This window comes from Pelophylax lessonae (assembly GCF_965119305.1).
Source record: "Pelophylax lessonae genome assembly, chromosome: 13".
NCBI classification, from domain to species: Eukaryota; Metazoa; Chordata; class Amphibia; order Anura; family Ranidae; genus Pelophylax; species Pelophylax lessonae.
Window position 1 is genome coordinate 11057975 of NC_138780.1, and position 14448 is coordinate 11072422.

Sequence of the window (14448 nt, forward strand, 5' to 3'; positions counted from 1 at the left end):
TCTGTTCCTTCTCCCAGCAGTGATTCAGCAGCTCATCTCCTCCTGCCCCCCTCCCAGCAGTGATTCAGCAGCTCATCTCCCCTTGTTCCCCTTCCCATTAGCTCATCTCCCCCTGCTCCCCTTCTCATCAGCTCATCTCCCCCTGCCCACCTTCCCAGCAGCTCATTTCCCTCTGTTCCTTCTCCCAGCAGTGATTCAGCAGCTCATCTCCCCCTGCTCACCCTCCCAGCAGTGATTCAGCATCTCATCTCCCCTTGTTCCCCTTCCCATCAGCTCATCTCCCCCTGCCCCCCTCCCAGCAGTGATTCAGCAGCTCATCTCCCCCTGCTCCCCTTCCCATCAGCTCATCCCCCCCTGCCCTCCTTCCCAGCAGCTCATTTCCCTCTGTTCCTTCTCCCAGCAGTGATTCAGCAGCTCATCTCCCCTTGTCCCCCTTCCCATCAGCTCATCTCCCCCTGCTCCCCCTCCCAGCAGTGATTCAGCAGCTCCTCTCCCCCTGCTCCCCTTCCCATCAGCTCATCTCCCCCTGCCCCCCCCTTTCCAGCAGCTCATTTCCCTCTGTTCCTTCTCCCAGCAGTGATTCAGCAGCTCATCTCCCCCTGCTCACCCTCCCAGCAGTGATTCAGCAACTCATCTCCCCTTGTTCCCCTTCCCATCAGCTCATCTCCCCCTGCCCCCCTTCCCAGCAGCTCATTTCCCTCTGTTCCTTCTCCCAGCAGTGATTCAGCAGCTCATCTCCCCTTGTCCCCCTTCCCATCAGCTCATCTCCCCCTGCTCCCCCTCCCAGCAGTGATTCAGCAGCTCCTCTCCCCCTGCTCCCCTTCCCATCAGCTCATCTCCCCCTGCACCCCCTTCCCAGCAGCTCATTTCCCTCTGTTCCTTCTCCCAGCAGTGATTCAGCAGCTCATCTCCCCCTGCTCACCCTCCCAGCAGTGATTCAGCAGCTCATCTCCCCTCGTTCCCCTTCCCATCAGCTCATCTCCCCCTGCCCCCCTTCCTAGCAGCTCATTTCCCTCTGTTCCTTCTCCCAGCAGTGATTCAGCAGCTCATCTCCTCCTGCCCCCCTCCCAGCAGTGATTCAGCAGCTCATCTCCCCCTGCTCCCCTTCCCATCAGCTCATCTCCCCCTGCCCCCCTTCCCAGCAGCTCATTTCCCTCTGTTCCTTCTCCCAGCAGTGATTCAGCAGCTCATCTCCCCTTGTCCCCCTTCCCATCAGCTCATCTCCCCCTGCCCCCCTCCCAGCAGTGATTCAGCAGCTCCTCTCCCCCTGCTCCCCTTCCCATCAGCTCATCTCCCCCTGCCCCCCTTCCCAGCAGCTCATTTCCCACTGTTCCTTCTCCCAGTGATTCAGCAGCTCATCTCCATCTGCTCACCCTCCCAGCGGTGATTCAGCAGCTCATCTCCCCTTGTTCCCCTTCCCATCATCTCATCTCCCCCTGCCCCCCTCCCAGCAGCTCATTTCCCACTGTTCCTTCTCCCAGTGATTCAGCAGCTCATCTCCATCTGCTCACCCTCCCAGCGGTGATTCAGCAGCTCATCTCCCCTTGTTCCCCTTCCCATCATCTCATCTCCCCCTGCTCCCCCTCTCAATAGTCTTAGCAGCTCATCTCCCCCTGCTCCCCTTCCCAGCAGATCATTTTCCCCTGCTCCTCCTCCCAGCAGTGATTTAGTAGTTTATCTCAGCCTGCTCTTAAAATAGCTGTGCCAATGCCGTCCAAATAGCTCCTCTACCCCAGCTTTCCCTTTCCCCCCTTCCGGCGATGACTCAGCAGCTCACATTAATATGTAAATAGTGGAATGCCTGCAGCTTGGTCGCAGATTTATTTTGTTTAAAGCGCAATTTCTATATTTTGGTGCGTACCTTGATCCCAGCACTACGGCATTTTCCAACGGCATCTGGTACAGCAGCCCTGGGTGGGTCAATCATGGAAATCAGGCCTACGAAGCACAGGTCAGTGAGGGGGAAGTTGACTTCATCCGTGTCAAACTTGAAGCCACGTGGAAAATTCTCAGCAGACATATAAGAATGGCAGAACCCTGATGGGGAAAGAAGAGGCAGCAGACCGTTACATGGGACCTGTAAAAGCTCAGAGTTGGTCCAGATGGAGCTTACACAGGGCTGAGGTTCCTCTCTATGCCTCCATGTTGGAAGGTAGCGGAGCGGTGGGGGAGCAGAGGAGAGATTATGGGCAGGGGTGGGCAGGAGGGGGGCGCCTGCCCTGAGCACTGTGGTATCATGTGAGATGGGGGGGTTGCAAGAAGATTGGGGGGAGGGGATTTGTGCTGGGGGTTGAATTTGGGTGGGGTGGAGAGGGGTAAAAATTGTTCTAGGAGGGGAAATTCAGGAGGAGTGGTGATTTGGGGTGGTTTGTGTTGGGAGGGGGGATGGGGGGAGTGGATTTGTGCTAGGAGGAAAAGTTGGGGGGGGGGGGGATTGTGCTGGGATGGGAATTTTGGGGCGGTGGCAGGGGGTAAGAATTGTGCTAGGAGGGGAGATTCGGGAGGAGTGATTTGTGTTAGGAGAGAGGGTGGGGAAAGAGGATTGGCGCTAGGAGGTGGGATTTGGGGAGGTTTGTGCTAGAAGTGATATGGTAGGGGGGGAAATTTGTGCTAGGAGGGGAATTTTTGGCGGGGGAGGGAAGCTTGTGCTAGTAGGGATGATTGGGTAGTATTTGTGCTAGGAGGGGAAACTTGTGGGGGGATTTGTGTTGGGAGGGGAATGGGGGGGGGGGTGTCAGGGGTAAGAATTGTTCCATTAGGGGAAATTCTGGGGGAATGGTGATTTTGGGTGATTTGTGTTGGGAGGGGGGTGGAGGAAGAGGATTTGCACTAGGAGGGGGATTTGGGGGGTTTGTGCTAGAAGAAGTGATATGGTAGAGGGGGGGGGGGGGGATTTGAGGTAGGAGGGGAATTTTTTGGGGGGGAGGGAGGGAAGTTTGTGCTATTAGGAATAAATGGGTGGTATCTGTGCTAGGAGGAGAAACTGGTTTAGTAAAAGTACATTAATATACTACAGGGTTTTTGTTTTTTTATTTTTTTCTCCTTTCTTTACTGCAATGTAGCCAAAAAGAAACAAAACACACCTTAAGCGCCGGTTCACACTACCGCGACGCTACTTCGGGTGGCGACCTCCGAGGTCGCGGTGCGAGCAGCGCGCCGCGACCTCGGAGCGGCCGCCACAGACTTCATAACATTGAAGTCTATGGCGGTCGCCTCCTGGTTGCCCCAAAGAAGCTCCGGACCCTTTTTCTAGGTCGGAGCGACTTGTGTCGCTCCTATTAGAACGGGTCCGTAGCTTCCCTATGGGAGGCGACCTGCGGCGACCTGTGAGGCGACACAGGTCGCCCTAGTGTGAACCGGCACTAAGCATGAAATTAAACCCTGTCCAAGTCCTGTTCAAGGAGGAAATTGTGGACCAGCTATAACAGAAGCTAAGTGATTTTTGTTTTTTGGTGCACCCTTACTGCAAACATATTATTGGCATTGTTCATTGTATATGAAGCATTCTGGTTTAGTAAAAGTACATTATTATACCACAGGGTTTTTTTTTGTTTCTTTTCTTTACTGCAAAGTAGCTAAAAAGACACCAAACACACCTTAAGCATGAACTTAAACCTTGTCCAAGTCCTGTTCAAGGAGGAAATTGTGGACCAGCTATAACAGAAGCTAAGTGATTTTTTTTTTTTTTTGTGGACCCTTACTGCACACATATTATAGGCAATATTCATATAAAAAAATGCATCAACTAAAACCTTCATAACTGAGGGAAAAAAAGGCCAGTGCCTACATTACCATTACTATCTGCAGAGAAGTGGTAGGTTCACTTTTGAGCATAAAAAGCTATCCGGTGTACAGTATGTTATGTAAAGATCATGGCATATGCTACAAACCCACCCAACACTCTCTCTCCCAGTCCTCCCAGTTCAAAGTAGGCATTCTGGAAGGCATCCTTCATCTCTTCGTCCAGCGGGTGCTCCTGTCCGTGCAGCAGAATAGTGGAGCAGCGGTCCAAAATCCTTTCTGGAGCCCCCTTCATCACCAGCAGGTGGCCCTCTTTGCTATCCTCATGTTCATGGATGGACAGCTGCGGAGGGAACAGAAACAAATTATCGGCTGTCTAGGTGAATATGTCTGTGCCTCTGGGCTATGCGATCAACAGCCTTTTGGAGCACATGTGTTTGGTGTTTGTTATGCTCATGTGATGCAATGCAGGTTCAGAATCTTTTTGCAGGAATGCTGTGAGCCTGGTTACCTAGCTGTGGTGTTGGTTATCTAGCTGTTGTGTGCTATGCAGAGATGGAGTATTTGTGCAGGAATGCTGTGAGCCTGGTTACCTAGCTGCGGTGATGGTTATCTAGCTGTTGTGTGCTATGCAGAGATGGAGTATTTGTGCAGGAATGCTGTGAGCCTGGTTATCTAGCTGTGGTGTGCAGTGCAGTTATGGGAGTCTTTGCGCAGGAATGCTGTGAGCCTGGTTACCAAGCTGTGGTGATGGTTATCTACCTGTTGTGTGCTATGCAGAGATGGAGTATTTGTGCAGGAATGCTGTGAGCCTGGTTACCTTGCTGTGGTTTGCAGTGCAGTTATGGGAGTCTTTGTGCAGGAATGCTGTGAGCCTGGTTACCTAGCTGTGGTTTTGGTTATCTACCTGTTGTGTGCTATGCAGAGATGGAGTATTTGTGCAGGAATGCTGTGAGCCATGTTATCTAGCTGTGGTGTGCAGCGCAGTGATAGGAATCTTTGTGCAGGAATACTGTGAGCCAGGTTACTTAGCTGCGGTGTGCAATGCAGTGATAGGAGTCTTTGTGCAGGAATGTTGTGAGCCATGTTACCTAGCTGTGGTGTGCAATGCAGTGATAGGAGTCTTTGTGCAGGAATGCTGTGAGCCTGGTTACCTAGCTGTGGTGTGCAATGCAGTGATAGGAGTCTTTGTGCAGGAATGCTGTGAGCCAGGTTACCTTGCTGTGGTGTGCAGTGCAGTGATAGGAGTCTTTGTGCAGGAGTGCTGTGAGCCTGGTTACCTTGCTGTGGTGTTGGTTATCTACTTGTTGTGTGCTATGCAGAGATGGGGTTTTCATGCAGGAATGCTTGGAGCCTGGCTACCTAGCTGTGGTGTGCAGTGCAGTGATAGGAGTCTTTGTGCAGGAAGGCTGTGACCCTGGTTACCTAGCTGTGATGTTGGTTATCTAGCTGTTGTGTGCTCTGCAGAGATGGAATATTTGTGCAGCAATGCTGTGAGCCAGGTTACCTTGCTGTGGTGTGCAGTGCAGTTATGGGAGTCTTTGAGCAGGAATGCTGTGAGCCAGGTTGTCTAGCTGTAGTATGCAATTAGAAGTGGTTGTTGGGTGCAAATAAAAGAATCATGTGCAATAGACATATACATGCACGAGTAATCAATTTCTGTGATTTACAAACTCCTGAAACAAAATGTAGCCAGCAGGTAATGCCACTATGTATATCAGGCCAGTGCCGGGACAAGGTTATCCAGCGTCCAGGGCAAAGATACCAATTTGCGCCCCCCCCTAGGGTTAGGATTAACAGTGATAACGCTGTCACTACTCCTGTCAGCCTTGTAACAGAAGCAACTGCCCATCCCTGCAATAAACCCTTGTGCCCAGGGCAGCCGCCACTCCTGCCCACCCCTTGTCCCGACCCTGTATCTGGCACCTTCCTGCAGGGGAGGACTGGGCCAGGGGGCAGGGGGACAATAGCCCCCTGGGCCGTTCTGATGTCCTGCAAAAAGGCTGCACCGCTTCTGCCACAGACATGCCTAAAGGATTCCTGGTGAAGAGAAGTAAAAAGTCCACGCCGCTGACCTACTGAGTGCCGGATGAAGACAAGAACAGAGAGCAGCCCCCCAGCATGGATGGTGTAAACTGTGTCTGAGCAGAGGCCGGTTCTATGCCCCACTGGAGACTCTGCTCCCCTGGCCAGCCCCAACCGTGCTGTTCCAGCTCCCCCCCAACCGCCCCCTGCTGGCCAGGTTGGAAACCCGGATTCAGCCGGTGAGTAGAGAGTACCTGGAGCAGGGCTTCGGTCTGGAATGGGGGTAAGGAGGACGGGAAGAGGGAGAGTGGGAGGGGGGGCCGAGTCGCTGCAGCATGGGCCTCTGGTTTGTACTTGCCCCCTGGGCCAAAAAGTTGCCAGTCTGCCCCTGGCTTCCTGTCTCATTTCACTTGCTCGGATATTGGCACCACCACATTGGTGAAATACCCTGCTTGTTTTTCTCTTCCTGTGCATCTACTATGACTACAGACTGGAAGGGGCGGAGTAATTCACGGACTGTGCTCACCTGGTATTTGTTGGTGGAGTTGAACGGAATTTCAGCCACTTTGGGGTTCTTCTCTCTCATTTTCCTCACGGAGCCGCAGGAGAGTTCTATACATTTGAGCAGAGCCGACTCGGAGGCATCCCCTGCCGTATCTCTCTGTGCAACAAGAGAATGACCCGGTGTTACTTGTGTCCAACAAGAGGAACACACAGAATTTACAGGATATGGGATAACTGAATGTAAATCCCCCGTTCACATGCCAATTGCACATTCACAGATTAGAAAAACATGCAACCAATCAGATCATAATCAAAGAAGTGTGGAATGGGACTTTTTTAGGTGCTTTTTTTGGTCTTCAATATTAGCCTGAAAAAAACAACAGGTTTCAACTCATAAAGAGTCTTCATCAGTAGACAGTAGATTACAAAACCCAATGATGCATTGGCAAAAAAGAGAGGATGCAAGTCCAAAAAGGCCCTACTAGATGGGTCAGATAAGATGCAAGGGGTATAATCCCAGGCACAACCCCAAAAGATAATGAGTTGACCTAAAATCTATATATGGGGGACCTACAAGTAATCGGGGCTTGTAAAAGCCTCAACCTGATAATGATAGGTAGCAAGGCCAAGGGCTCACATTAACGCCTCAATGGTAGCAAAGGGATCCCAGCAGAAGCAGCAGGCTTATATGGGATATAAGCCCAGCCACACCCCAAAAGATAATGAAAGAGCCTGCTGCTTCTGCTGGGACCTGTTGTTACCATCAAAGCATCCCCGTGAGCCCTTGGCCTTGCTATCTATCATTATCAGGTTGAGACTTCTACAAGCCCCTATAATGCGTAGGTCTCACCTCTTTCGTTATCTTTTGGGGGTGGGGCTGGGCTTATATCCCTAGCATCTTATCTGACCCATCTCTTTGGACTTGTGTGACGGTGCTCACTGTCACTGGGACTGAAAGACAGATAATTAATGGTTTGGATTGCTTCAAGTGGGACAGTAATATTTGTCAGCAATATCTCTCAGGGAATATGAAGATTTAATCCCACTTTACACTGTGAGACCTATAGCCTGTTGCCATGAAGTCTGACTCATTGACTGTCATTGGCAGTCTTGTCCTATTGTCTATCTATTGAGATGGAATGTGGATTGGGTTAAGTTGCCTGTCCCATTGTTAAATATTAATGACCTCCCATTGTTCTGTCCAGGTGGCTAGATAATCAGTTCAGGTTAATTCTGTTTCTGTATACAATTTCATCTGCATATGATAATGCAATCAGGCAACCCCTGACCTGTGTGTGGTAATATGATCAGGAGGGGGAGGTCCATGCTGTATATAAATTCTGTGTGACTGTTCAATAAAGAGTTCTACTTCACCCTCAATCTAGAGTCCTGTCTCTTATTGGGGGAATCTGCTACAAGGGATTGCTATGCTCTTCATACCCCCTTGAATCATCACTAAGCTCTTGTAAGAGCTTGTTCCTGTTCCTGCTGCACTCTCTGGGGAAAGAGAGGTTCACCCACTGGAACCTGGTGCCTTGTCGTAGGTCCAGGGTGGGTAGGAGATGGCGAGACCCCAACCAAGCTACGGCGGTTCGTGGTGTCTGAGGTGGTTATGGTGTCTGGTGGAGTGCTTGGAGCCCTCAGGAAGCACTAGGAGCATCCGTCAACGGAGGTACCCAGTCAGGGTGCCAGTTGATCTGTTACAACTTGCATCCTCCCTTTTTTGCCAATGTATCATTGGGTTTTGTAATATACTGTTTACCTCCTGATGAAGATTTGAGTGGAAACCCGTTGAGGTTTTTCAGGCTGATATTGAAGACTGATGGAATCATATGATGCAGATAACCATTTATTTATCTGATTACAATATCTCAAATGCATTGTCACAATTATTAAGCTTTGTGAATAAAAAATAGACTTTTTTAAAGCTTTTATGGTTATTTGAAACCTAATTCCCATTCCACGTTCTTTGATTCTTTGAATACATTCTATTATGGATGAGGTACCTCTTCTAACTCTGGTTAGGTCTAACCAACAAGATCATTGCAAGGCCAGACTGAGCCCTAGCCAATCCGAGTAGTGTACCATTCACAGGTTAGATCACTGTGGTCGAGGAGGACACATCCATCTGGTTTAGGGATCCAAAGTTCTTCACCCCAAAAAAATGTTCATGAGCTTACCTTGGAAATGGGTGTCTTTTCTTGGCCCACTTTAAACACGGCGCGGTTGCAGAGGCCAGCGATCCGGGACAGGGCCGTCCAGGTGGGCGAGCGTTTATCAAAAGTGGTTCCTGGAAATAAAAACCAAAAGCACCGCGTCACCGAGGTATTTTATTGGTTGCATGAAAATATCCAACCGGGTCAGTCAACCACTGGTAAGTCAGCCATTGGTAAGATGCAGCCCTCAAAACCCTGGAAGAACCCATTGTCAAGGGACCAAGAATAAGCAAGAATGTTTGGGGGGGACAGACTTAGAAATCTGCAGAAAAAAATTGTTTTGTTACGTTTTGATTCGTTATTTAAATAATTTTGTTCAGTTAAATTTGTTAAATTTGTTTTTTGAATTAGTTTCTTTTATTCATTTTCTTAATTCAATTTCAATTGTTCAATTCGATCAAATTCTGAAATTTTGAATCAAATTCAAAATTGAATTTGCATTTGAATTAGAATTTATTCTATTCAAAATTTTAATTTCGGAAGACGGTTATATTTTATCCAATTTATTCTATTATATTGTTTTTTTCTAGTCTATTCTATTCTCTTCTCTTCTATTCTTTCTATTCTTTGCTATTTTATTGTAATCTATTCTAGTCGAACTCAAATTTATTCTATTCTAAATTCAAATTCATTTGATTCAAGTTTTGGTTATATTCTTTCTAATTTATTCCATTTTATCCTATTGTTTTTCTATTCTTTTCTATTCTAATTAATTCAATTTTTTTTCTATTCTATTTTATTCTATGCTTTTAATTTCTATTCTATTCTTTTATTTTCTATTCTATTCTTTTAGTTCTATTCTTTTATTTTCTATTCTATTCTGTTTTGTTTTCCTCTATACCAGTGGTTCTTAACTCTGGGCCTCGGGACCCACTAACAGGCCAGGTTTGCAGGATAACTGAAATACATCACAGGTGATATATTTTGCTGCTCAGTGATTGCAGTACTCTAGTCTGCAACTCCCCAAGGTGATACTTAAAATCTGGCCTGTTAGTGGGTCCTGAGGCCTGGAGTTGAGAACCACTGCTCTATTCTATTATTTTATTTTCTATTCTATTCTATTAATTTATATTCTATTCCTTTATTTTCTATTTTATTCTCTTCTTTTCTTTTCTTTTCTATTCTATTCTGTTCTGTTCTTTTTTACTCTATTCTATTTAAAACTATTATTTTCTTTTCCTTTATTTTCATTTCTATTTTTTTATTTTCTTGTCTTGGAATTCCTTTTTGAATTTGATTCAAATTCAAATTCCAGCCAAAATGAATTTTTTTATTTCGGATTTGTTTAAATTTGTTATTATTGTGTCCCCACATGTCTATAAATCAGCAGAAACTTCATAAGGGAGCAATGGTCAAAGATGGAATGTCCTGATCAGCCTGGCAGACAAAGGTCGGGGTAGGAAAAGACAAGTATTTATCTGATTTTTTTAATTCTATTTTTTTACATTTTTTTCTATCCTATTGCATTTTTTTTTCTATTCTATTTTATTCTATGCTTTTATTTTCTATTCTATTTTTTTCTGTTTTACTCTACTCTTTTCTATTATTTTCTATTATATTCTATTCTGTTCTGTTTTACTAATCTTATCTAATCTATTCTATTATTTTATTTTATATTATATTCTTTTATATTCCCTTATTTTCCATTCTATTTTATTTTATTCTATTCTATTATTTTATTTTCTATTATGTTGTATTATTTTATATTCTATTCCTTTATTTTCTATTTTATTCTATGCTTTTATTTTCTATTCTATTCTGTTCTGTTTTACTCAATTTATTCTAATCTGTTGTTTTCTATTCCCTTTATTTTCAATTCTATGTTATTCTCTTCTTGGAATTCGCTTTTGAAATCGATTCAAACTCAAACTTCGGTCAAAATTCATTTTGTTATTTTGGGTTTGTTTAAATTTGTTACTATGTCTAGAAATCAGCAGCAACTTCATAAGGGAGCAATGGTCAAAGATAAAATGTCCTGGTCAGCCTGACAGGCAAAGGTTGGGGTAGGAAGAGACAAGTATTTATGTCATGACAAACCTGACTGGTCCTCGGTGGTGTCCGCCTCGTGGATCTGATTGTCAAACCACATGTGGGCCACGGTCATCCGATTCTGTGTCAACGTCCCGGTCTTATCGGAGCAGATGGTTGAGGTGGAGCCAAGGGTCTCCACAGCTTCTAGGTTCTTCACAAGGCAATTCTTACGGGCCATCCTCTTGGCCGTTAGCGTTAAACACACCTTGAAGGTCAAAAACAAAACACTGGGTTATGGACCACCTCAACACCTGTGTAGTCTAATTGCTTCTATTGTATCTACAGAGCTCCAGCTCGAAGGAGGAGAGTCCTCACCGTGACGGTGGCCAGAAGACCCTCTGGCACATTAGCCACAATGATCCCAATGAGGAAGATGACTGCTTCCAACCAGGAGTAGCCAAGGATGAGGGAAAGGACAAAGAAGGAGACCCCCAAGAAGACCGCCACGCCTGTGATGATGTGAATGAAGTGCTCGATTTCCATGGCAATGGGCGTGCGCCCTACTTCAAGGCCTGAAGCCAATGTAGCAATACGACCCATGACAGTGCGGTCGCCAGTGGCTATGACGACACCTCGTGCAGTTCCTATACGTAGGGAAAAAAAAACTTGTTAAGGCTAAAACCACTGAAAAAGTAGCAAACATTTACTAGAGCAGGCATGTCCAACCTGTGGCCCGGAGCCCCAGGCAATGCGGCCCACTGTCCCCTGACAATTTTTTTTTTTTTTGATGGGGAAGAAGGAAGTCGGGTCGGGGGCACGGCCACAGCGGCTTCCAACTAACTGTAGGCAGAGGCTGCCTCGGAAGGGATCATCCTCTAGTTGTGTTAAATTAGTGCTGGGGGGGCAGCAGCGCGGGAAGGGCGCAGCGGCTTTTTATTACTTATATACCTTAACTATAGTATATATTTTATATGCAGCCCGAGAAAAATTCTCTACACTCAATGTGGCCCAGAGAAGCCAAAAGGTTGGATACCCATGCACTAGAGAGATGGAACAAATCACTCCCTATGGAGTAGGCTCATAGGCCTGGGCACACCCTAGTCACCCCATGTAGTGCAGATTCCCTCTGTTAAAACCCCTAATATTTAACCAACAACCCCTAACAGGGCTCCTAAAAAATTTGTCAGGTCGGGTGGGAAGGGTCTGTACATAGCTTCCTGAAGACATCACAGCCCATGCCTCAGTACCCCTCTCTAGAGCTCTCAGTCCTGAGACAAGCAGTAGGAGGAGTCATGCAACTATCAAAATGCCTCGAAGGGTAGATGACAGCCTGGGGGGACGCTCTCAACACCCACACGTGATGCTGAGCCTCCATTAGCTGTCTAGGACCCAATGAATGAAAGGGGCGGGCCAGGGACAATCAGGCTGGGAAGGAAAGGGCTGGATGATGTTGAACATCTTTCAGCCAGGAAATGAGGCGGGCTCTATCTGTAGTGCTGCAGCTTCTAATGCAAATTTTGAGAAGCTCACAGTGTGCAGTGAAATCAGAGTAAGCCATTTCAGTCCAGGAGAGGAACCAGTACCACCGTGCAAGACTAAAGGGATGGCGGTAGTCAGGGGAGGACTGAGCCAGGGGGCAGGGGGGCAATTGCCCCCCCAGGCCGCTCTGATGCCCCATAAAAAGGCTGCACCGCTTCTACCACAGACATGCCTAAAGGATTCCTGGTGAAGTAAAAAGTCTCCACCGCTGACCTACTGAGTGCGGGATAAAGACAAGGACAGAGTGCAGGCCTCCCCCCCCCCCCCCCCCCCCCCAGCATGGATGGTGTAAACTGTGTCTGAACAGAGGCCAGTTCCATGCACCACTGGAGACTCTCCTACCCTGGCCAGCCCTGATCAAGCTGTCCCAGCTCCCCTCAACCGCCCCCTGCTGGCCAGGTCAGGAACCCAGAATCAGCCAGTCAGCGGAGAGTACCTGGAGCGGAGCTTCAGCCTGGAATGGGGGTTAGGAGGAGGCCGGGAAGAGGGATAGTGGGAACGATGCCAATGCGCTACACCATGGGCTTCTGGTTTGTACTTGCCTCCTGGGCCGAAGGTTGCCAGTCAGCCCCTGGCTGTAGTTCAGCTGTACACCCCCACCCCCTTAGTTCCATCTTCCCCATTGGCTCCAGAGAATTTTGGCAAAATTGTGAAATTTCAATGAAATCTCCCGAGGACATCTTGGAGAAATAAAAACTCTCAGTTTTGCACATCCCCGGTCACAGTTGTGCAGTGAATATTCATCAGCATTCTTGAAAAGTCCTACATAATGGTTGCGTGGATACAAGTACACTTTAGGAGATGTTTGTATAATGAGTCCTTGGCCTCTCAGCAGGCTGTTTTGTTCCACTGCTGGACTCACATTCCGGCTTTGTTCTCCGTCTCCGGACATCCATCATTCCTTTTCTTTCTTTTTTAGAGGCTCTCTGGCTGTGAACTGGGAAAAGTTTCAAAATCCGCCATTAAGTTGCTCAGTGGGTTCAATAGAGGGACTGTCATGGTTGGAGAAAAGAGAATAGCACGCTGTGTGGGTCCTCTATGACCTGCTGTGCACCCTGGAGGAGCTTCAATGAGCAACTCAGCTGCTGCACACAGGATAGAATAGCTGAGCAGAGACAAAAAAAACGCCAAAGCTAACAATCTAATACAGCCTTTCTCAGTCTTTATAACTCAAAGGAACCTTTAAAATTACTTTCGAGTTTCAGGGAACCTTCGGATAATAATGACTATATCTACAGCTCAGGGCACATTGATGGAAACAGTGAGTTGAGATGTAGGAATAAAGAAAAGAATAAGGAATGTGGCATACTTAAAGTATTCTACACCCAGGGATGCTCCATATAATAAAATCATTTTCAGTAATATTAATTAAATGAAACAAATAATAATTATATTATTAATAATAATAATACAAAAATGCAACAAATAATAATAATGGCCAAAAAAAGAAATGTACATAGTGAAAATTGTAGTTTTCCTTCATATTGGTAGTCAGTGAAGAGTTTCCTTACATTGGAGGTCAGTGAAGAGCTTTCTTACATTGGAGGTCAATGAAAAGCTTCCTCACATGGGTGGTCAGTGAAGAGTTTCCTTACATTGGAGGTCATTGAAGAGGTTCTTACATTGGAGGTAAATGAAAAGCTTCCTCACATGGATAGTCAGTGAAGAGTTTCCTTACATTGGAGGTCAGTGAAGAGCTTTCTTACATTGGAGGCCAATGGAAAGCTTCCTCACATGGGTGGTCAGTGAAGAGTTTCCTTACATTGGAGGTCATTGAAAAGCTTTCTTAAATTGGAGGTCAATGAATAGCTTTCTTGCATTGGAGGTCAATGAATAGCTTTCTTGCATTGGAGGACAATGAATAGCTTTCTTGCATTGGAGGACAATGAAGAGCTTTCTTGCATTAGAGGACAATGAAGAGCTTCCTTACATGGGTGGTCAGTGAAGAGTTTCCTTACATTGGAGGTCATTGAATAGCTTTCTTACATGGGAGGTCAGTGAAGAGCTTTCTTATATTGGAGGTCAAAGCAGAGCTTTCTTACATGGGTGGTCAGTGAAGAGTTTTCTTACATTGGAGGTCATTGAAAAGCTTCCTCACATGGGTGGTCAGTGAAGAGTTTCCTTACATTGGAGGTAAGTGAAGAGCTTTCTTACATTGGGGCCAATGAAAAGCTTCCTCACATGGGTGGTCATCGAAGAGTTTCCTTACATTGGAGGTAATTGAAGAGCTTTATTACATTGGAGGTCTTTGAAGAGCTTCCTTACATGGGAGGTCAGTGAAGAGTTTCCTTACATTGGAGGTCAGTGAAGAGCTTTTTTATATTGGAGGCCAATGAAAAGCTTCCTCACACTGGTGGTCAGTGAAGAATTTCCTTACATTGGAGGTCATTAAAGAGCTTTCTTACATTGGAGGTCAATGAAGAGCTTCCTTACATGGGTGGTCAGTGAAGAA

The 14448-nt window shown here is 46.6% G+C and overlaps 1 protein-coding gene across 1 annotated transcript in view; it reads right to left on the bottom strand.

The window, feature by feature from the left end:
• Positions 1-14448, bottom strand: part of LOC309569423 (sodium/potassium-transporting ATPase subunit alpha-2) — a 64073-nt gene that overhangs the window by 21261 nt on the left and 28364 nt on the right. Inside the window, exons 8-13 of the mRNA XM_082275245.1 lie at positions 10833-11101; positions 10524-10722; positions 8451-8560; positions 6293-6427; positions 3895-4084; positions 1862-2037 (exon numbers count right to left, since the gene is read on the bottom strand). Coding sequence (XP_082131371.1) covers positions 1862-2037; positions 3895-4084; positions 6293-6427; positions 8451-8560; positions 10524-10722; positions 10833-11101 — 1079 coding nt within the window. The remainder of the gene's footprint in view (positions 1-1861; positions 2038-3894; positions 4085-6292; positions 6428-8450; positions 8561-10523; positions 10723-10832; positions 11102-14448) is intronic.